General features: G+C 51.1%; 1 protein-coding gene across 2 annotated transcripts in view; it reads left to right on the top strand.

Moving 5' to 3' along the window:
• LOC141991885 (proton-coupled amino acid transporter 1-like) overlaps window positions 1-23463 on the top strand; it is a 47610-nt gene continuing 24147 nt past the window's right edge. The window contains exons 1-8 of one of the 2 annotated variants that reach the window (XM_074960282.1): window positions 1-128; window positions 9574-9721; window positions 10773-10863; window positions 12275-12363; window positions 13985-14080; window positions 15839-15923; window positions 18798-19016; window positions 19690-19788. In XM_074960282.1, the coding sequence (XP_074816383.1) occupies window positions 9579-9721; window positions 10773-10863; window positions 12275-12363; window positions 13985-14080; window positions 15839-15923; window positions 18798-19016; window positions 19690-19788 (822 nt within the window). In that variant the 5' untranslated portion in view covers window positions 1-128; window positions 9574-9578. Of the gene's footprint in view, window positions 129-9335; window positions 9722-10772; window positions 10864-12274; window positions 12364-13984; window positions 14081-15838; window positions 15924-18797; window positions 19017-19689; window positions 19789-23463 lie in introns of those variants that run through there. The other variant, XM_074960281.1, reaches the window with a different exon arrangement.

Here is a 23463-nt window from a genome sequence, read left to right as displayed (position 1 = left end):
ACGCGCAGGCTGGAGACGCCGGGCGAGGGAGTCGGCTGAGCCGGGCGTCACGTGACTGGGCGTCGGGTGACCGGCAGCCGGAAAAGCAAGATGGAGGGGCGGGGCCGGTGAGCCCCGGGCCGCTGCCGGTGAGCGCCGAGCTGGGGGCGCGTGCCCGGTGGGGGTTATGTGAATGGGGGGGCATTGCCCGGGGACTGGGGGTGCTGCATGGGGGGCATTGCCCGGTGGGGGGTATGTGAATGGGGGGGCATTGCCTGGGGACTGGGGGCCCCTGCATGGGGGGCATTGCCTGGAGGGGGGGGTATGTGAATGGGGGGGTATTGCCGGGGACTGGGGGCGTGTGCCCGGAGGGGGGGGTATGTGAATGGGGAGGCATTGCCCAGGGACTGGGGGTGCTGCATGGGGGGCATTGCCCGGTGGGGGGTATGTGAATGGGGGGGCATTGCCCGGGGACTGGGGGCCCCTGCATGGGGGGCATTGCCCGGTAGGGGGTATGTGAATGGGGGGGCATTGCCTGGGGACTGGGGGCCCCTGCATGGGGGGCATTGTCCGGTGGGGGGTATGTGAATGGGGGGGCATTGCCTGGGGACTGGGGGCCCCTGCATGGGGGGCATTGTCCAGTGGGGGGTATGTGAATGGGGGGCATTGCCCGGGGACTGGGGGCGCGTGCCTGGAGGGGGGGGGTATGTGAATGGGGGGGCATTGCCTGGGGACTGGGGGCCCCTGCATGGGGGGCATTGCCCGGTAGGGGGTATGTGAATGGGAGGAGGTATTGCCCAGGGATTGGGGTTGCCTGCATGGGGGGCATTGCCCCGGGGGGTGTAAATGGAGGACGCATTGCCTGGTGGGGAGAGGGGTGTGTGTGTGGGGGGCATTGCCCTGGGGGGATGAGTATGGATGCCTGTATGGGGGCGGGAGCCCTCTGCAGTGTTAGTTGTATGGAGGGGGCAGCAGGTGTCTGTATGCCCCGGGGCGGGGGCAGAAGCTGCGCTAGGGATTTAAAGCCCAGGGGTAGCCACCTCCAGGGTGGGGGTAAATCTGGAGCTGCAGGCGCATGCAGCAAAACGGGTGCAATGAGATCGGGGTGGGGGGGAGTTGTATTGTGCAAGGGGAGGATTATGTTGAGGGAAGTGTGAACCAGGTGGCATGTGCCCAGCATAGAGGCTGTTTTTAGTAGTGCCAGTTAAAGCTGACCATACACCTAGGTGACCCATGTCTATGGTGTATGGCGGGAGGGGGAACAAGGGTAAGTAGTGGGAGTGTCTGTTAGCGGGAGTTGCACTAAGTATCATCTGTCCTGAAGATGCTGTGGAGCAATGAGAAGTGGGGTCATGTGTGTCCGGCAGGGGCAAAAAAACTACCTAATAGAGCGGCTACAGGGAAATATTTGTCAGTGCCACCCACATGTGGGCAAGCTTGTCCTCCCCAGGCAATTTGTATTTAGCAATGTGGAGGGGCATTCAGAGCACTGGTGCTGCTCGTCATCTCTGCAGGCATTGGAAAGTAAGAGTAAATGAATACTGGCAGAAAAGAGCCCTGACATCTGACACAAAGCTCAAATTATGAAGGTCTTTCCGGAGGTCTGAACATCACCTTAATTTTGAAAGGAATAGCAGCACCCCAGCCTTTCATCTCCAAACCAGACAAGGAAGAAACCCATAATAATGGCGGAAATGGCTCCTCCACCCCAATTCTGGAGATAGAATCCTGATCTCAAAGGGCTAGACTCTGCAGATGCTTACACACACGCTTATCTTTAGGCACTTGGTAGCCCCAGTGACTTCAGTGGGGCTTTCTTGGGTAAACTTGTCTTCGTCGTCAGAGGAGGGACTGAATGTTCTTGTCTTGACTCTCTGTAAGTGATGAGGAAATAACTAGGTGGGTTTTGCTTTTGGCTGAGAATGTTCTCTGCATGGATGAGACTGAAACCCTCTTTCTCCCCTCAATACTTTTCCAAGCCCTGTTTTAGTGGTTCTCCTTCTTGCTGATTGTGTGGAAAATGACCACTTGTGCTTCCTGCTATTGTGCAATCTTTAATCCAGAAAGGAAGATGTCAAGTCACGATGGGCAGATCTGCCTGGGTTTCAAAAGAGAAGAGCAGTTAGGTGTGCTCTGGGAAAATTTGAGGGAGGAATTGAGTGCTGACTGGAGAGAGTATAACATAACTATGTTGTTTCTTGTATAGAGAACATCACTGACGTGAGCCTCAAATAGCATGCCAGGCTCCTGCTCCACTAATGCTTTGTTTCTAGATGCACCATGCAGAGTATGTGGAGCAGCTGGTTGCTGTGTAAATTGCAGTCAGATTGCTTTGTTGGAAGAGTTTCTCTTTGATCCCCAGGCTGACAATTGCCTTTAGTGTTTACAATACATACACCAACAATTCACTCTCCACTGCCATTTACATCTTCCTGTTCTGAGAGGGAGTAGGATGCTGCTTGTAAAAATATCACCAATTGTTTTGGGGGGCAGGGGTAGAATTTGGAAGTGAATCCGCCAGAAAGCTGGGGGTGGGATCAATCTGCATTACTGACTGGATTTGAGATTATGCTAATTGCCTTTTGGGCAGGACCCCATTTTAATGGCTCGTCTGAAGCCGAGCTATGCATGAAGGAGATTGCTCGTTGCCCTTGTATTGGGCACCTGTTTTTCGCTCACTTCCTTCTTTCTAGGCAGGGGAGGTAATTATTTGGGTTAGGGATGGTGGGGTCTGGCGCAAGCCTGCATCTTCCCAAAGGCTTCACTTTCTCTCTCCAGTTATCTTCCCCATGCTGTCCCTTCTCGAAGCCTTGCAGAATATCATTCCTCCTTCCTTTTCTGTGGAAGCCTCTCTCCTTCATTCACCTAATACCAAAAGCTTAAATGAAGGCCTTCAGTGGATATTGGCCCTCTAAACCAGGGATCTCAAACACGTGGCTTGCGGGGTTATTTTCTGCGGCCCGCCAGCTCCCTGCGGTCCCCCGCCCCCTCCAGCATTCACCTAGAGTGGTTCCGTCCCAGTGCGCACCGGGGGCAGGGCAGGCTCCCTGCCTGCCTGCCCTGCCCCCGGCGCCGCTCCGGAAAGCAGCCGGGACCTGGGGGAGGGGGGGCACAGGGGTCTGTGTGTTGCCCTGGCTGCACCTCCAGGTACCTCCCCCGAAGCTCCCATTGGCCACGGTTCCCCATTCCCAGCCAATGGGAGCTTCGTGGGAGGTACCTGGAGGGCAGGCGGCATGGGGGCAGGGCAGGCAGGCAGGGAGCCTGCCAGGTGGACCCGAACCCCTCCTGCAGCTGAACCCTCTGCCCTGAGCCCCCTGCTACACCCCACACCCCTCCTGCACCCTGACCCCCTGCCCTGAGCCCCCTGATGCACCCCGCACCCCTCCTGCTCCCCCTGGGGGCAGGGAAGGGGTGGAGATTTCAAGGGAAGAGGTTGGAATGGGGGCAGGGAAGGGATGGGAAGAGGTGGGGCAGGGGTGGGGGCCTCACGGAAGGGGTGGAGTAGGGGCGGGGCCAGGGCAGCATGGGGTTGGTCAGTGGTGCGGCCCTAGGGCCACAGTACTAGTCCTCATGTGACCCTCATGGTTATTTGAGTTTGAGACCCCTGCTCTAAACTATGATGTTAATTTCAAATGAATGCTTACACCTCTTCTCTCATGTCTAGGAGGAGCCCTCCTGCCCCCATCCTGATAACCTGGCTCACATCTCTTTTCAGCAAAACTCCCCTCCCCATTGAGAAGGGGGATCATCCAGCTTCCTTAGATGCTGCTACGGAGCAGTAGATCTTGCCTTTATCATGGAAACTAGAAGCAGGACTGTGCTGGCCTTACGTGACTGCCTGCCCTCAATTCAAACCTGCCTTCCCTGCTGCTCGGTGCAATGGACTTCCTGTAGGCCACTGTGGGGACCCACAAGACGTGTTCTGTGTCAGCTGCTTTCGGGTTAAAGCTTGCTCAGAAATAAGAGCAGGCCCAGGAGAGGACACAGTGTGGAGGAGGGTGGTGAGAAACCTGTTTCCCCTCCCCCCCCCCCCCCCGAACACTGCTCATCTGAAGGGGGCCTTTTCTGAATGAGAAGGAAATCACTTGGGCCTCCAGGACGGGAGGGGTTGATGTAAACTAACTGCAGGTGAGAGAGAAGTAGGTGCCCTGCTGACTAAGGAAGGAGAAAAGTAGCTCGAAGGACTGCTGGAACCTGAGCTCCCCAGTGCTAAGGGCAGTGCTGCCTGATCAGTCTAGTAGGTACTTTCCGTGGCTGTACAACTTTTAACAGCAGGAGGAGTGTGGACTTGACTCTAACCACAGGGAGACTGCAACGGGATAAGATTGATTGCCTTGGAGCAAAGGGTTCTGGGTTGAAATGAACCTCTTAAGAGTGACAGCTGTCTCAGGTAGTGGAGGAGCAGGTTAACACACGTGCTTTATCCAGATAGTCTGTATGCAGAGCCTTGCTTTCCTCCAGCTACAATTCTAACAGATCTGCCAATTGCTTGTTGAGAGCATTTGGAGAGAGAATGTTTATGGTCCAACATATGTTGGGCTAGCAGTCAGCTGGGAGTGGGGTGCCCTCCCAGCAGTTGGGGAGCCAGGAGGAGAACAGCAGGGGTTATACTTTTAAGGTCAGGATTTAATAGCAGTGGGCAGGGCTATGTAGGAGGAAGCTAGTGTGACTTCTGTCTGTGCTATGTTTGGCTCCAGACGGAACAATGACTCCCTCCGTTCCCGGTCAACTAAGTTGCCAAACTTCAGAGAATAGATTTTAGAGGTACAGGGGAAGTTACTAAACTAAGGACGCTGCTTGCTGGATTTCTTACAATGGGGGTCTTAAAGCTTGACATCAAAGATCTCTAGATAATAGTAGGGGTGGAAGATGCCACGGTCTGCTGTCCCTGTTTCTTGGTGTTCTTGACATGCAAGCTCTTCTCAGACATATTGCGCGAGGCTCTTGAGGTAAGATTGTTTCTATGCCTCTCTTCTCCTTTCCCCTTCCTCCTGCCATAGCCCCCATCCCAAAAAAGCGAATGTGGCGTGTTTCCAGACAGCCCTTAGTTTCTGTACTGCAGTGGCTATTGAGAGCAGCTGGGATGTTCAGAAGGAAAATGAAGAGTTGAAGATGATGGAGCATCTGGGCCTGAGCAAGGAGGAGGACAGTGAACTCGTCGTAGTGGCAAAGAAATGTTTTGGGGCAGGGTGACTACTGGGAGTTCAGTTGCTCGCCATTTAGTGCCAGCTGACCAGTGTTGGAAAGGCAGACCCCAGGCTGGGGAGAGGAGGCAGAGTTGGAGCCAGGAGTTTACTTTGGGGGAGAGTATGGAAGAAGAGGAGGGGCCAGGAGCAGAACACACACACAGCTGCAGGTGGGCATCCTGAAGGGAATGCTGGGAGGTGGCTGGACAGGTGGGAGGGGAGCTGGAAGAGCTCAGTGCCCTAGAAGCCCAGAGGGTTAGGTTTGGTGGGAATTCCCTAGCGTTCTTCAGGATACCTTCCACCCTTGTCTGATCTTCCTGGCACTGGGGCAGCAAACTGTCCTCTCTGGCCTGCCATGCCCCCATGTGTTGTATCTGACTCGGTTGCCTGTCTCCACTGGCTTTTGTCTGTTCTCCCTCTGTCCTTTTATTATTTGCATTAGAGTAATGCCTAGAGATCCCTAGTCAAGTCGGATTTTGGGAAAGTCACATGACGGTGTTGCAGAGCCAGGAACATGAACCCAGGACTCCTGAGTCCCCGTCCAGTGGTGTAACCCCAAGGCCAGGCATCCATCCATCTTTCCATCCCTTGTTTTGTGTGTCCTATCTCTCTCCTGGCCTTGCTTTCTGTTTTCACTCCTAGCTGCTTCTCTCTACCAATTCCCTCCACTACGTGCTCCTTTTTCCCCATTCTGTTCTCTCCCTCTCTGCAGTGTTGTCTCCTCGACCAGCCCACAAGCTGTAGCAAATATTTGAGTGCCTGTTGTCCAGGGAGAATGGCAGTTTGCTCTGGGCCCAATCCCGCTTTCATTGCGGTCTCGCAATTGCTTCAGTCGGAGCAGAAGCAGGCCCCTTGTGCCCAGGGGAATGACTCAAAGCTGCATGGTGCCACGCACTTCCATGCATGTATATTGCATATCTCCGAGGCTGTGATGCTTGCTGGGTCTGCTTGTGGTTTGTTACTTAAAGGTGAATTGTGACACTCCTGTGGTAGGAATGGAAACCGAGCCTGGATCAGCTTAGCAGTCATTAGAGCATATTTCTCTCTTCGTGTCTCTGCAAATTAACGACAGGTTTCCAGCCGGTTGCTAATACTGCCTGTGGGGCTGCAACCATTGGTCACCCCAGCAGCAGACTTGTCTCTCGGCTTGCCTGGTGTTTTCAGCCCAAGTGGAACTGCTGCTCCGAGGCCGAGGCTGGGCCAGGAGCAGTGAAACTAGATGCTGGGTGGATTTCCATGCCTTCCTTCCCAATCCTCCTGCAAACCTCTGAAGCTTCTTTGTTCCATTTAGAGGCTTGGAACGTTTATTATGTTAAGACACAGCAAACACCATACTTGGGAGGAATAGTGCCTGGGCCTGCAGTCAGCATTTAGGGGGCAAAGGCATCTGGAAACTCTCCAGGCTTAATCTTGGAATTAAGCATCTGATTGCTTCTTGGCTTGCCCCCAGGAGAAAGAGGCCTTCCTTTGAAATGATAACTTATAGGTTCTGTAGGATGCCCAGTTGCTAGAGCACTCATAGAATCATAGAATATCAGGGTTGGAAGGGACCTCAGGAGGTCATCTAGTCCAACCCCCTGCTCAAAGCAGGACCAATCCCCAACTAAATCATCCCAGCCAAGGCTTTGTCAAGCCTGACCTTAAAAACTTCTTAGGAAGGAGATTCCACCACCTCCCTAGGTAACGCATTCCAGTGTTTCACCACCCTCCTAGAGAAAAAGTTTTTCCTAATATCCAACCTAAACCTCCCCCACTGCAACTTGAGACCATTACTCCTTGTTCTGTCATCTGTTACCACTGAGAACAGTCTAGATCCATCCTCTTTGGAACCCCCTTTCAGGTAGTTGAAAGCAGCTATCAAATCCCACCTCATTCTTCTCTTCCACAGACTAAACAATCCCAGTTCCCTCAGCCTCTCCTCATAAGTCATGTGTTCCAGACCCCTAATCATTTTTGTTGCCCTCCGCTGGACGTTTTCCAATTTTTCCACATCCTTCTTGTAGTGTGGGGCCCAAAACTGGACACAGTACTCCAGATGAGGCCTCACCAATGTCGAATAGAGGGGAACGATCACGTCCCTTGATCTGCTGGCAATGCCCCTACTTATACACCCCAAAATGCCATTGGCCTTCTTGGCAACAAGGGCACACTGTTGACTCATATCCAGCTTCTCGTCCACTGTAACCCCTAGGTCCTTTTCTGCAGAACTGCTGCCGAGCCATTCGGTCCCTAGTCTGTAGCGGTGCATGGGATTCTTCCGTCCTAAGTGTAGGTCTCTGCACTTGTCCTTGTTGAACCTCATCGGATTTCTTTTGGCCCAATCCTCTAATTTGTCTAGGGCCCTCTGCGTCCTATCCCTACCCTCCAGCGTATCTACCTCTCCTCCCAGTTTAGTGTCATCTGCAAACTTGCTGAGGGTGCAATCCACACCATCCTCCAGATCATTAATGAAGATATTGAACAAAACTGGCCTGAGGACCGACCCTTGGGGCACTCCACTTGATACCGGCTGCCAACTGGACATGGATCCATTGATCACTACCCGTTGAGCCTGACAATCTAGCCAACTTTCTATCCACCTTATAGTCCATTCACCCATCCCATACTTCTTTAACTTGCTGGCAAGAATCCTGTGGGAGACAGTGTCAAAAGCTTTGCTAAAGTCAAGGAACAACACATCCACTGCTTTCCCCTCATCCACAGAGCCAGTTACCTCGTCATAGAAAGCAATTAGATTAGTCAGGCATGACTTGCCCTTGGTGAATCCATGCTGACTGTTCCTGATCACTTTCCTCTCCTCTAAGTGCTTCAGAATTGATTCCTTGAGGACCTGCTCCATGATTTTTCCAGGGACTGAGGTGAGGCTGACTGGCCTGTAGTTCCCAGGATCCTCCTCCTTCCCTTTTTTAAAGATGGGCACTACATTAGCCTTTTTCCAGTCGTCTGGGACTTCCCCCGATCACCGTGAGGTTTTAAAGATCATGGCCAATGGCTCTGCAATCACATCTGCCAGCTCTTTTAGCACTCTCGGATGCAGCACATCCAGCCCCATGGACTTGTGCTCGTCCAGCTTTTCTAAATAGTCCCAAACCACTTCTTTCTCCACAGGGGGCTGGTCACCACCTCCCCATGCTGTGCTGCCCAGTGCAGCAGTCTGGGAGCTGACCTTGTTCGTAAAGACAGAGGCAAAAAAAGCATTGAGTACATTAGCTTTTTCCACATCCTCTGTCACTAGGTTGCCTCCCTCATTCAGGAAGGGGCCCACACTTTCCTTGACTTTCTTCTTGTAGCTAACATACCTGAAGAAACCCTTCTTGTTACTCTTTAACATCTCTTGCTAGCTGCAACTCCAGGTGTGATTTGGCCTTCCTGATTTCACTCCTGCATGCCCGAGCAATATTTTTATACTCTTCCTTGGTCATTTGTCCAATCTTCCACTTCTTGTAAGCTTCTTTTTTGTGTTTAAGATCAGCAAGGATTTCACTGTTAAGCCAAGCTGGTCGCCTGCCATATTTACTATTCTTTCTACACAATTGCTGACCTGAGTAGAAAGGCTCCTGAAAGCCTCTCCATTGTTTTCTCTTGTCAGACCTTATCCAGGAAGCAGTTTAAACCCCTAATCCAACTTGATCAGTCTGATTTCATGGTGGGGGCGGGGGAGGGACAGGAAGTCCTGAACCCTAGGTAAAGATTCCTGGAGCTGGCCCTGGCAGTGGGGTTGGGACCTGCTTGTTGTAAACACGGATCTCAAAATACCAGGATGAAAGACGGTTGGGAACTCTGCTGGCTGCGTGTGGGGCAGTTGCTCACCTGCAGCGAAAGTCACTTAACAGACAATCTGTGTCTCTTCACTGGGAGTCCTTTGAGTGCCTGTCAGTCCTGAGTGTGTCCACTCCCTGGTGGGGTGGTACAGCCGCTATCTAGCCTGTACAGAACCTTCCATTCTGAGCAGCTGTCAACAGCCTTCCGTAAAGGTGACCTGCAGGTAGATGGAGAGCTCCGGGGCCGTGTGCTGCCAGCTTGCACGGGCGCTGGTTGCTCTGTGTACCCGGCCTGTTTGGGAGAAGCGGTACAGACGTCCGTGTCATCTGGTGTTAAGTATCTGGGCAGGTCACCTCCGAGTGATCTGTCCCCGCAGGAATTGCTGGGTGCATCCCGCGTGGGTGTGTCTTGCTTCAGGGAGGAGTGCAGGACTTATATTGACCCCTGCACAGGCCTAGGCTCTCCGGTTGGTCTGGAGGCCCTATAATAGCCTGCCAGGGAGAGCCTGCTTTGGCAGTTGCACAGGGAGCTGGTCCTGTGACCATGGGTGAACCAAAGAAAGCCCAAGCAGGGAGCACAGAAGTGACTCGGGCAGGGAGCGTAGAGTTAGCAGCAGTAGCAGTTCCTGATGTGATTGTTTCCACAGCCGCTATGTCCACCAGGAGGCTGCGGAGCGAGGACTATAAGGACTACAGCTCCACAGAGGCTACGCCTGACGGGAGCCCCCCCGAAGGCATAAACGGCTTTGCCTCTCCTGAGTCCTACCAGCGGTTCGGGGAGAGCAACGGGACAACGTGAGTGACTGGTTCAGAACCACCTCTTGTCTCCGCTGATGCAGACTGCCTGGGCGTGGCTGGTGGTGGGCTCTGCATTCAGCTACTGGCCGCCGCGACCCCCCGGTACTCCTCGGAGGATGCTCTGGGACCCTGTGCGCTGGCCATGTGCTGTGTAACCGGGAAAGCACTAGCCCCCTTTTGGGGCGAGGGGGGAGGCGGCTGGCTTTGCAGACTCTGTCGTGCCTGTCCGTACAGGTCTCCGGGAGCAAGGGCTCTGCCCGCCAGGGTTGTTGTAAGCTCAGTCTGGGCGTGGATAGACTGGGTACTGGCACAGATGCCGGGTCTCGGCAGAAATTTTTTCCAGCAGTTTATTTCCTCTGCGAAGCCTGACTCAGAGACAGCACTTTTTTTAATTTTTTTTTTTTTTGAAAGCAGCTTTGGATTGCCCTCTCCCCACCTGCATTCCCCCGCCACCCTTTTTTCCCCATCCAGCTCTGACTTGGGGATGTGGAAGGCAAATGACTTGCCTGGATCCAGAGCAATCGTGCTTGCAGTAATGTCTCAGCATCTTCCTTGCTCCCAGTTTAAGCAAAAGGGTACCCGCCGGGGCAGCTAGTGTTGAAGCAGCTGTAATCAAAAATGATTTCACACCGTGGGCACCCAGGCCTCCGAACGGGGAAGCTCCTGACCTGCAGAGTTCGCTCAGGGCTACCCAACATCTCCCTGAATGGCAGTGCAAGATGCTTGAGCTCATGGACCCATTCAGTATCAGTTGCTTCTGACTGCGTTGTCACCTGCTGGTGCAGCTGGGCTTACGAAGACCTGCAGGTGCTAAGCTCTGCTTGCTGCTCCGGCAGACGCATCTGCTGCTCAGAGATCCTGCAAGGGTATTTTCTGTTCCCAACCACTGGCAATCTCTGTTCAAGGGCAGCCTAGGACTCGAGTGGCTGTGTGGTGGGGAGGCTGGGGCTGAAGTACGCTGTCAGGCTTGCACTGGGGCTCGGGGATGGGGCTGGGGCTTGAATATCTTGTGGCACTCCTGACCGTCTCTGTATCTTCTCATCCGCAGATGGTTTCAAACCTTGGTCCACCTGGTGAAAGGGAATATTGGCACTGGCCTGCTGGGACTGCCCCTGGCTGTGAAAAATGCTGGCATCGTGGTAAGACCGCGTCTTCCCTCCTAGCACGCAGGCACCCATTCCAATTGTGGGTGGGGGGCTCCTGCTTGGTTTCTAGACAGTGGCATATTGGTGGCTTGGACTCAGGCCTTCTGTGTGTCTAACACCTCCTGCTTAGATGGCTGCTGGGGTTGGTCATAGGCTAGAAAGCATCCGGCCCTACGTCACCGGTTCCACTCCCTGCTAGGTCAGCAGCCAGCCACTAGCCATGCAGTCGCTATTCAGAAGCCCCAGCGAAGAGCTGCGGCGTTGGGCTGGTTCCTTGGGGGAAGGTATCAGCAGGGCTTTGCTGCTTGGTTCCTCTTGGTGCCATTTCCTCTGCCCGGGCTTGAAGCAGGGCGTTGGGGAAGGTTTGCCCGTGCACTGAGGTCACTGTGCTGTATCCTGTAGACAAACCGAGGGCTGCAGACTCCAGAGCTGTGGGGCAGGCCCTTTTTGCTGATCGTACAGCGACCCTTAGCCTCGTGTGGGTCTCTTTCCAATGCTGCAGTTAGACCAGTGACTGTAAAGCCTCTGGCTGCTAGAAGGTGTCCTCTCACCCCCTTACCTAGACTGAGAAAACACATTGTGTAACATCAGGCAGTCTCTTCTCCGCTCCTAGCAATTAAGTACACGTGTAAATTGTGACCTAAAACAAAACCTTGCAGTGTGACAACATCCTGTCCGCCGAGCCCAGGCGGTAGAACTTGGGCGTTAACACTGTCCCAGAAGCACCTAGTGCTGAACTGCATTCCTTAGCCATCAGATGCTGCTGAGCCTTCCTGCTGATTAACATTCTTGTGTATCTAGCTGCTCCTGCAACCCTCAGGCACTGATACGGGCGTATTCGTCTTGCCAGTATCTATAACAGGCCATACAGTGCATCGCTTCAGCGTTTGTGGAGGGAGCAGGCAGCCCTTCTGCCCATTCCCCTGGAGCTCCAGGGGTGCTGGGGATCCTGACACTGAGTCCAACCCCAACGGTTCCATTTCCCCCATGACTTTGTTACTAATCTGGTGCCATGCACGGTTTAAATATCATCCATCTTCTATAAAGCTCCTTGAGGTGCTTTGGCATCAGTCGAAGCCAACATACCTCGCTTGGGGCTTCCGCTACTCTCCACCAGTCCGCAGTCGCGGGGTGGCCCCAGACCTGGGACTGTGTTGGACTGCAGGGAACAATCCAGCATTTGGAAAGGCAGAGCCTGGATCCTACAGAGCTATTCCCACTGTGTTAGGAGTTTTGCCTGGGTTCCTTGGTATGCTCTTCTAATGCAGGCAGGACCGCGCTTGTGTTCTCAGTTCTCTATACGTTGCTGTCTAATGTAAACCCAGTCTTGCAGTTCTCGTTTTAACCATCAGAGTGCACTCTTCTCTCTCTCTCTCTCCTTTCTCTCTTCTCTCTTGCTGTCTAGCTGGGCCCTCTCAGTTTGCTGGTGATGGGAATCGCCGCAGTGCATTGTATGGGCATCCTGGTTAAATGCGCTCACCACTTCTGCAACAAGTAAGAGAAACCCCCGCTGCTGTCATGCCTGAAGTGTTGGCCTCCTATCCCCTTCCCAGCACTCCCCTTGCCTGAGTTTTATGGAGCCCATTAGAAATGGGGTTCTTTGGTGGCACATCCTTTAAAGTCCACAGGCAGCATTCTATCCGCGGAAGTCTGCCAAAGTGCTGAAAGCCCTTGTGCAACCTGTGGACAGAAAGCTCTCCTTCCTGAATCCCTGGGTGTGGTGCATGGTGGACGTAGAGGGTTGGAGAGGATGTTGCCTTTGTAATATTGTAACCAGATCTGCGGAGCGTTGCACCAAGTTCCTCCTATTGGGAAGAAGTTTTTTGCAAGCTGCCAGGTTAGGTAAGTTACACAGACTTTTCAAGGTCAGTTTCTATTAGAGAGAGGGAGCTGATGGGGAGGAACACTTACACCCTGGGTAAGGAGAGAGGCTATTATAAAGGTGATTGTGTACAGCATGTGATTGTGCTGTGCCTGGCCCTCAGAGTCACTCACACAGTGTGCTACAGGTGTGTTCCTCGGTCCTGATTTCGCACTACGCCCCCTTATCCCAGTGCTGAGCCTGGCAGTGCACCTGACAGCCCTGTATTTGTTGTCCCAGTCCTTGGTCTCTCAAACTACCACCATGATGCAGTGAATCAAAGCTCTCCTGGTTCTTCAGACTCCTTTGTGAATCACTTAATCTCTCTCCACCTTTGCTTCCCCACCTGTAAAATGGGGGTGGCGATGCCTCCCTACCTCCCAGGGGCCTTGGGAGGTGCACGTCACTCACACCTGCGATGTGCCTGGAGATCACTGATTGGGAAGAGCCGCAGAGGGGGAAAGTATTAAAGAATGAAACAGAAAATGGCGGTCGTTTTCACTTCCCATGGCCCCTGATTGATTTGGGGATTATCTCCCTGCTTGCACTAGTGTATCCAAGAGCTCTCCTTGTCTGTTGGTTCAAGTCCCCAGCTCACACCTGTCCTGGGTGGATTCCCATCTTCCTCTGAGCAGATACTGTGGGGTTACTGCTTGTGGTTACACAAGCTTGACGGTTCCATCTCCATTATATGGTACCTGGGTTCAACAGAGAAGCATGACAAGAGTTATTTACAGTGGCCTAGCAGAGTGGTCCCCAAACTATGGGGCGCGCACCCCTAGGGGATGTGGAGGAATGTTTGGGCCGGAGCAACAGGGCCTGGGCCAGTCTCCACAGGAGCGCCACCCAGCCTTGCTCTGGCCCTGACTCCCGGCTGCAGGGTCACATGCAGCCCTGGCCTCGGCACTCGGCCCCTGCTGCCGGCCCCGACCGTGCCTCTGCTCTTGGCCTGCCCCCAACTGCTGCTCTCTCAGCCACAGCCTCTGGCCCTAGCCACAGCCCGGTGCAGTTCTGCTCCCAGACATGGCTCCGGCCCTGGCTCACTACTGCGGCCCAGGGGGCACAGGCAAGTGGTATGGGGGGGGGGGGGGGACAAATGTAAAAAGTTTGGGGACCCTGGCCCAAAATTTGCCAATCAGAAATATCTTCAGCCTTGCATCTAATACCAGCAATCTTGTGTTATTCCCCCGGTTTGTGCCTCTGAAACTAGAAGGTAGATTGGGCCACCATTGTCGCTTTTCTCTCTGCCTTCAGATATCAAAGGCCTTTTGTGGACTATGGAGATGCTGTGATGTACGGGCTGGAAGCCAGCCCTAGCGCCTGGCTTCGGACCCACGCCATCTGGGGAAGGTACCATGTTCTCTTCTTGCTTTGGGTTTGGATTGGGAGAGGAAGGGCTAGCTGGGCTCTAAAACATGCTAATCAAATAGTGAGCAAAATAAGAGACTTAACCAGTTCTTCCAGATGTGGGAACGCCACATCTGCCTTCTCAGCCTTGTCCCAGTCTGAGGGGAGCCTGGCTTTGTGCAGAGCACCTTTCTTACCCTGAGAGAGGCTGCACAACGCAAAGCCCTAGGGTCTGACCAGGCTCTAGGCAAACACAACTGTTGTGTGCGCTGCAGTTGCTTGTCTACGCCCCTGGATGCTGGACTCTGTCTCGCTGTGTTTATTGCCTTGAAATGCGGGAGGTCATCCTTCCCCGTGTGCTCAGCTGTGGTGCTGTAGGGGAAATGTGGTACTTGACTGCACGTATCTGGGTGGGAAAAGGAAACTCATTTGCTCCACAGCTGAGCAAGGAAGGGACAGATGACGCTAATTACCTCATTGCATGTTGGCACAAATTTCTGTCAGCCGCTGGACACCAAGGAAGCTTAACCGCCGGTCAGAGGCTTCCCATCCGTTTCAGTAACTCCGCTGCCTTGCAGGTGTTGCCCAAGTCCATGCATTAGCAGTGTGCCTGTTACACACACTGACAATCCATATGTGAGGCAGGGCTTCTGTGGCTCAGGGCCTCTCTGGTGCAACAAGAGCCTGTAACCCCTCTTGCTGGGACTGGTCGCCTTGAATGCGGCGGGGAGAAAACTTTTAAAGCAAAAAAGGATGAGCGTAGCTGAGTCTCCCAGATGGCAAGGCTTTCCTTACGGGGGTGGTGCTGGTGCCGGTGCCTTCCGCGGAATGGGCAATCCAAACTCATGGGGGTGGGGAGGGACCCTCTTCAATTGACAGCCAGGGTAATTAACCATTGAAACCACTTACCCCAGGCTTGGGGTGGATTCTCCATCACTGACAATTTTAACATCAAGACTGGATGTTTTCCTAACCGATCTGCTTGCAGAATTACTTGGGAGCAGTTCTGTGGCTTGTGCTCTACAGGAGATCAGACTAGATGAGCACATGGTCCCGTCTGGCCTTGGAATCTATGAATTTTGGGGGTCCAGATCTTCATCCCCACCCAGTGTAAACTCTGTGCTTCTGCACCTCGCCAAACTGCAAAATAAGGTCCCCTCCTTGGTCACAATAGTTGAGATGCCTTTATGGCACTCTTGGGCTAAATCTCTAGAGGCCACGATGTCAGACTTACCCAGGTCTAGCACAGGACACTGAGCCCCTTCTAAAATGGGAGATGGGGTGGAGAAGGTGAACAGAGAGCTAGGCATTTTTAAGCATAAGATGCAGGATCCCATCTTATCCATTTGCTGAGACAGTGGTTGGAAACCACCCTTGCGTGAACAGATCTGTTCACGCACCTTTCTCTGCTTGCTGCTGCTTCTGATGGGCCTGTTCCAGGTATTGGCTTGTCTCCGAGTTGAGAGCTTCCACCTTAAAAAGGTCAGAGTACTCAAAGGGCCTTTTGCTGTGTGAGCTTCCTGGTGAAAGGGAGGGAGAGGGGAAGCTTCTTCCTCCGGCAACGCCCCCTCCTACCATCAGCAAAAGCAAGCAATCCAGATCACCCTTTGACCTCTAGCTCTGTATTGCAGTCTCCTAGCCGAGGAATCACTCACGCTGTTGATGTAGCATTAGGATCAAAGGATGCACCTCTAGGATGAGTCTGTGTCTTTTAGCATTTATGTTTCTTTTTTAAACACTTTCTTTCCCCCTCCTCCCCAGATACGTAGTGGGATTTTTCCTGATTCTCACCCAGCTGGGGTTCTGCTGTGTTTATTTCGTATTTCTGGCTGACAATCTGAAACAGGTAAGACTTCAGCTTTTTTGGCGATAAGGGGGTGGGGAGGGGAGTTTTTGTTTAAGAATTCTCTCCAGATTTGGGGTGGGGAGGAGCTCAGGTTGTTCCTCCTCCCGCAAACTAAAACCCAAACCCAGGGAGAAGAGACTTGCTTCCATAACTAGAGCGGTACAGGAAAATATAACCCTTCAGACCAAAGGCAATGATCAATATCCCAGCCACATTTGTGCAAAGTGGGAAAGTGACAGATATAACCTCCCCCTATCATGTATTTATCACAGGTGATAAATGGCTGTTAGACCTCTTGTCTTCCACACTCACAGAGGGAACTAAAGGCAGGACCTGGAAAAAAATCTGCACTAGATAAAACTTGCCTGCCACATCCCTTGGCTGTGGATGCTTCCAAGCCTCCGGGATTAAGAGGGGAAGGGGATTATCCCACATTGTGTATTGTGGGGAATCTTGCACCTTCCTTCAAAGCAGTTGGTACTGGCCACAGTCCGATGGGATATTGAACCAGACAGTACGGTAACACCTAGAAGCTCCTATTGAAACCAGCTCAATTTCAAGGGGAGGTTCCTGTTGTAGAATGATGCCAATGAGAGCTCTTTTAAACAGAACCAAATGAATTAGGTCTCTCTTCTCTGGACTGCAAACTTCCCAGGGCAGGGACCATCAGATCATGTAGGCTGACCTCCTGTATATCACATGTTACCGGCCGGCACCTACACCCTAAGCCCAGCAACTGAAATTAGACCAAAATATTACAGCCTAGAAACAGGCATTTGCAAAACTTCAGAGCAAGCTGGGAGTCCCCTGCATGCCTCCCCATGCCAGTCACTCCTTTCCTTTTTAAATGGCTGGAATATAGCAGGCAGGGTATAAAATGAAAGTGCTGTAGCTTTTAAATAAATAATGGCCAAGGAGATTCCCTTCGTGCTGATGCCTCTCGAGGGACGGTATGTAGGAGGGAGTCAAGGGCACACCGGGCATTGAAGATCTGACTGTGTTCCACGCTCTGAGCCAGGCCATGCACAGGGGGAGCCGGATGGGAAAGGGGCTGCCAAGTGTCCCACAAAGCATCAGAGGAAACCCTGCCCACCTGCTTGCCCAGCATGAGGGGAGCTTTTCTGGGGGAGCTCCCTTGATGCTGTGATGGATCTTTTTTAACTAAGTGGCTGGAAAGGAGACTGCATCCGCAGTCATACCTACTTAATAAACACTCTGCAGGGAGCTTAGTCACTGTGAGAAATCCACAGGTGTGTGCCAGCTCAGCGGGTGTTTTGATCTGTCGGATGCTGGTGGAAGTATGAGAACGCTGGAAACATGCTTAGTTGAGTTTTATTCAGATCAGTGGAAATTATTACTCATCTGGGAAAGGGTGGAGATGTAGGGGGGAGAAGAGAGGACACCTCAGGTTGCTCCAAAGAACTGGGCCATAATGTCATGAAAACCAATAGCCTCAGGAGGTGGAGAGAGCAGGGAGGGGATCTTCCAGTCACCACACTCGGGAGTACACTGGAGTGAATTCCTGGGGGTTTCATGTCCTTCCCAGCATTACATTGCCTTCTGTCTTTTGGGGGTGTCCTGTCTGTTTCCACAGGGCAGTGAATTAGTGTGAAGTGGCTGCTCTGCATCAGTGCTCTGTCTGTATGATGGGCTGTTTTTTCTTTCACCTCACAGACCCTGTCATAGTCAATCATGACTAGAGGGCAGGTGGACAAATGCAGCCAGCTGTTAGTTCGCTGACCACATTGGCTGACTGTCACTGCTGTTTCAAGGCAGGCTTCCTGCCATGGGAACCCTTCATGTTGCTTTAATAATGGAGCGATCTCGATGTTCCAGTGCTCGCTGAGCTACAAAGAAGCCGACCATTAGAAATGGAGATTAGATGTTTGTTTGCTTCTTTACTAGCTGAGGGTGGGGAAAAGCCCCTTGCTGGTTTCAGAAGCCCATATTTGGGGGCATTATTTTACATGATCGTAAAGTAAATCCTCCTATGAGATCTGGAACATTAAGTCTTTGCACAGTATGTGTTTATATTTTGTGCTGTGCTTCGCCGCCCCAGGAGTGGTTACAGCTTGGGTAATACATTGTATACTAGCACCAAAGTGCCTTTAATCCAATCATGATGCGGCAAAAAAAGAAACCGGCTGTTCCCGCTTTATGCAGAGCGTGTGTGTGCACTGAGTTCTGTAAAAATATACTGTACTGTCTCTTTAATAGACTAGTTATGGTTTGGCTAAAAAGGGTTATTTGCAACTCGTTTGGAAATCCTAGCTCAGCTGTCCAGCAATTTGACGGATTTGCACTTGATGTGATAGGCGAGGTGTAAAGCTGTGCTTTAACTGTAAGAGTGTCTTTGAGTACCCAGGATCTGTGACTATGGCAGGGGGCGGATGCTGTTGTGTCTAAAGCACAGGACTGGGCTCTATTCCTAGCTTTTCATCGGGCGTGCTGTGTGACCTCAATGCAAGTCTCTGAGTTGCTACGCCTCGCTTTCCCCATCTAGGGACCCTAACGCTTCTCGCTTGGGAGTCTGAGTTTCATCTGGTGTTTACAAAGCTCTGTAAAATTCATATGGAAGCTGCTATAGAAGTTCAAAGTGTTTGCATAGCAAAGCCATGTTAAATGTCCCCTCCCTCCCTGCCCTACAGCCGTCTGTTGGGTTATTAAAAGAACTTGCAGTATTTTAGTTTCGCAAATGCAGCCTATCTCTAAAAGATAAAGGTTGTGTGGCTCTTAAATTGTGAGACCATAACTGTGTGGCTAGGACTCGCCATCAGCCACGCGACTCGGTTGCCAAGTTCAGGTTATGACAGGGAACAGTTCAGGATCCAGGGTTGTGTGTTGTTTTTTTTTTTTTTTGGCTCCTCCCTCCAGGTGATCTCTGCAGCAAATGGCACCACCAATGACTGCCATTCCAACAAAACCACGGTGCTGACTCCCACTATGGACTCCCGGTTGTTCATCCTCTCCTTACTGCCGTTCCTGGTGCTGCTCGTGTACATACGGAATCTCAAGTTCCTGTCCATCTTTTCCATGCTGGCCAACCTCGCCATGCTGAGCAGTCTCATCATGATAAACTGGTATATCATCACGGTATGTGCAAAGAGCAAAGCCGAATGCCTCGCCAATCTAGAGACCTTCCAGACCTCACTCAGGGACTGCATATGATGATCTTCAGAAGTTTGAGAGCCGGGCATGCCTGCTGGGGCTCGGAGCTTCAGCCTGGCGGAGAAGGAGGGGGTCTTGGGGATTCTGCCTGGCCCAGAGGGGAGGGGTGTGTCTCGGGGATCAGGAGTGGGGCTGAAGCCCCAAGAGTCCTGCTCTCACAGGCCATAAGCCCTGAGACCCACCACCCTGCCGCAGAGCAGGAGCCCAGACCTCCCCACTACCCCAAGTCTGGCAGGTGGAGTACGTGGGGGCATGGAGGGCTTTTAACCGCACTTTAACTGTAAAAGAGCCACAGTTTGGCTACCTCTGCATTATATGAACTACTCTTCGGGATTGCTGCCGGTCAAGACAGTTAGAGGAGTGGGTGTGTGGTCGGGGGAGGGCGTACACTAGAGTCGGTGGGGGACGGTAGGTAAAGCATTAGGTGCACTGTACAGGGAGAAACTTGACCAGCTCTTGCAGTGCTGGATGCACACCTGCTTTCAGGAGCATTTGAGTCCACGTTTTGACTGAGCGGTGAGCAAGTGCGACAGAAAAGAATCTTTGAACCAGGCCTTGGTTTCTCTCTTGCATTTAAATCCAAGTTGCTCTTTTCTAGGGCATTCCAGATCCCAGCAACCTGCCTCTTGTAGCGGGCTGGAAGACCTATCCTCTGTTTTTTGGCACGGCGATCTTTGCTTTTGAAGGTATCGGAGTGGTAAGTGTCGGCTTGTCAGCGGTGCAAGAATCGGCTGCTATTCATGCTCTCTGCAGCATCTGTTCTGTATGTGCTGATCTCTCTCTCTCTCTCTCTCTCTCCTTGTAAGCCAAATGTTTGACCTGAGTGACTGGTATTCATTGTGCATCCACTACACAGACACAGCTTCCCTCTGTCAAACCTCGCTGCTACTAGGAGAATGGAGGGGTATCGAGCCCTTTAAAGAAATCTTGAAAGACCTTTATACTAAAGCAGCAATTGTTCAATTGCTTCCTCTTCAGATCTAATACTTTCAAAGCCGGCGTTCTGACTTAAAGACCTTGGTCTACCTGTGTGGCACAGAAGAGTGTGGCCTATAGGAGTGAACTTCGCTGGGTTTTAAAGCTGCCTTGCTAGAGACAGGAAAGACAAAGTGACATGAGGATTGGAGTGCTTGGTCTAGTCCCTCCACTTGAGTAGCCTGCTATCTTGCAGCGGTTTCGGTTCAATTTCCGGTGGTGCCAATTATGTTTGCCTACTTTCTAGTAGGTGCTGTAAATAGAGCAGCATGCTGATGTGAAAAAGGAAGGGGTGGGTGGGTGGAGCACTTTTATTATCTTGGTTAAACCTCGGAGGCGATTTCCCAGAGCTCCCTTTCTAAGGGGACAGCTGGTTTCATGTCTTTGTGTTACCTTTGTAAACACATGAGCTGGAAGCACCAAGTCCATTAAGAACATGAGAATGGCCAGACTGGGTCAGACCAGTGGTCCCTCTAGCCCAGTATCCTGTCTTCCGACAGTGGCCAAAGCACTGGTCTTCAGAGAGAATGAACAGAACAGGTGATCATCAAATGATCCATTCCCTGTTGCCCATTCCCAGATTCTGGCAGTCAGAGGCTCAGGACACCCAGAGCATAGGGTTGCATCCCTGACCATCTTGGCTAGTAGCTATTGATGGACCTATCCTCCAGGAACTTATCTAGTTCTTATCAAAGACACTAGAGTATTGAAAAATGCACTGCACAGAACTGTAAAGACTGTGTACAAGCCCTCTCTCCCCAGCCGTGTTCACAAAGCAAGCATGGAGCGGTGGGAATAAAAGCTTTTTCTTTGGCTTAATTTGCTTCTCTCACAGTCCTCTACTCCAACAGCTGTGCTTCTGTGACCTGTTGATGCTCCCTCTTTAAAACCCAGTGCAGTCTAAGACACATAGCAGCTATCACAGGATCTCACAAAAGTCTATATTTGAAGACCCAAAAGCACCACTGACAAGTCAACTGTAAAAGAATAAGACTGGCCAAGAAAGTGTTTGTGTCCTGAGCTAGTTGCTCTTCAAATTCTAACAGCAAAAATGTAAGTACATCAGAAGTAGGAAACCTGCCAAACAGTCTGAGGGGCCACTGGATGATCGAGGTGCTAAAGGAGCCTTCAAGGAAGACCAGGCTATTGTGGAGAAGCTAAATGAATTCTTTGTGTTAGTTTTCATGGCCGAGGACGTGGGGGAGATCCTCACACCCGAGCCATTCATTTTAGGTGACAAACCTGAGGAACTCTCCCAGACTGAGGTGTCAGTAGAGGGGCTTTTGGAACAAATTGATCAATTAAACAGCAGTAAGTCCCCAGGACCAGATGGTATTCACCCAAGAGTTCTGAAGGAGCTCAAATATGAAATTGCAAAACTACTAATGGTATGTAGCCTATGGCTTAAATTAGCCTCTGTACTAGATGATGGGACGACAGCTAATGTTATGCCTATTTTTGAAAAAGGCTCCACGGCAGAAGCGATCCTGGCAATTAAAGGCTGGAAAACCTAACTTTGGCAAATGGGTTGAAAGTATAGTAAAGAACAGAATTATCAGTCCCGCAGATGGACATGATTTGTTGGCAACAGGCAACACGGCTTTGGTGAGGCAAGATTTCACTTTACAAATCTATTACAATTCTTTGAGGGTGTCAACAAGCTAATAACAACGGTGATCCAGTGGGAAAAGGAAACTGGACTTTTAAGAAAGCCTTTGACAAGGTCACTTACCAAAGGCTCTTAAGCAAAGTAAGCAGTCATGGGATAAGAGGGAAGGTCCTCTCATGGATCAGTACCTGGTTAAAAGATAAGAAACTAAGGATAGGAATAAATCCCCAGTTTTCACAATGAAGAGAGGTAAATAGTGGGGTCCCCCAAAGATCTGTCCGGGGACCTGTGCTGTTCAACATACATTCATAACTGATCTGGAAAAGGGGTGAACAGTGATGTGGCAAAATTTTCAGATGATACAAAATTACTCAAGATAGTTAAGCCCATAGCCTACTGTGAAGTTACAAAGGGGTCTAACAAAATGGCAGATGAAATTCAGTGTTGATAAATACAAAGTAAGTGCATTGGAAAACATAATGCCAACTATACATACGAAATGATGGGGTCTAAATTAGCTGTTAATACTCCAGAAAGCAATCATTTAGTCATTGTGGAGCGTTTTCTGAAAGCATCCGCTCTTTGTGCAGCAGCAGTCTAACAATGGTAGGAATCATTAGGAAAGGGCTAGATAATAAAACAGAAAATACATAAAGTCACTATATAAATCCATGGTCTGCCTACACCTTGAATACTGTGTACGGTTCTGGTTGCCCCATATCAATAAAGATCAATTAGAATTGGAAAGGATGGCAGAGAAGGGCAAGACAATGATTAGGAGTATGGAACAGCTTCCATATGAGGAAAGATTAAAAAGACTGAAAACAGCTAAGAAAATAGACAAGTAAGGGGGAGGAGGGGATATGACAGAAGTCTATAAAAGCATGAATGGTGTGGAGAAAGTGAACAAGGGAGTGTTGTTTAACCCTTCACGTAACACAAGAACTAAGCATCACCTAATGAAATGAATAGGCGGCGGGTTTAAAACATAAGGATGTACTACTTCACACAATGCACTGTCAACCTGTGGAACTCATTGCCAAAGGATGTTGTAAAGGCCAAAAGTATAAAGAGTTCAAAAAAGAATTGGGTAAGTTCATGGAGGATGGATCCATCAATGGCTATTATCCATCATAACAAGATGGTCAGAGACGCAATCCAATGCTCTGGGTTCTCCTTAACCAACTGCCAGAACCATCTGGCGCTGGCCACTGTCATGGATAGGCTACTGGGCTAGATGAACCACTGGTCTGACCCAGTATGGCCGTTCTTAAGCACAGTGGCCATAGTCTTGAGTAGAGGTAAAGCAACATGCTGCAAACTTCACAATGCACTCCTACCACCACCCCCCCCCCCAGAAAAGTGTTGTCTTTTGTCTTTCCTGTTACTTTTGATTACTAGGGCTTCTTGAAAATTGTTTGTCTCAGCAGCTTACAAAAAATTGCATCTTCAGTGGAATGAAATTGTTCAAAAAGTCTGATTTCCATGGAAAACTTTGATATGTTGAAAACCAAATGCACAAAACCTGAAATATTTCGATTCAAAATGGTGCAATTTGGGGGTTCTGTGCTCCCATTCTCTTGTAGAGGAGGGCTCGCTGTCTGGACTTTTCTTTGCATAAAGTCAGTGACTCCTATAATGAATTCCCGTCTCCAAAAGGGGAGGAGGCATCATGGGAGATGTAGTCCAGCTAGCAAACCCAGCCCTTTGAGGAGACTGGGAGCATAAGGCACCCAAACTACAATTCCTAAGAGGCATTGCTGCTTTGTTGTTTTTCAGTATTTTGTG

Source organism: Natator depressus, chromosome 8 (assembly GCF_965152275.1).
Source record: "Natator depressus isolate rNatDep1 chromosome 8, rNatDep2.hap1, whole genome shotgun sequence".
Classification (NCBI taxonomy): Eukaryota; Metazoa; Chordata; order Testudines; family Cheloniidae; genus Natator; species Natator depressus.
This window is presented reverse-complemented; position numbering and strand designations above follow the sequence as displayed.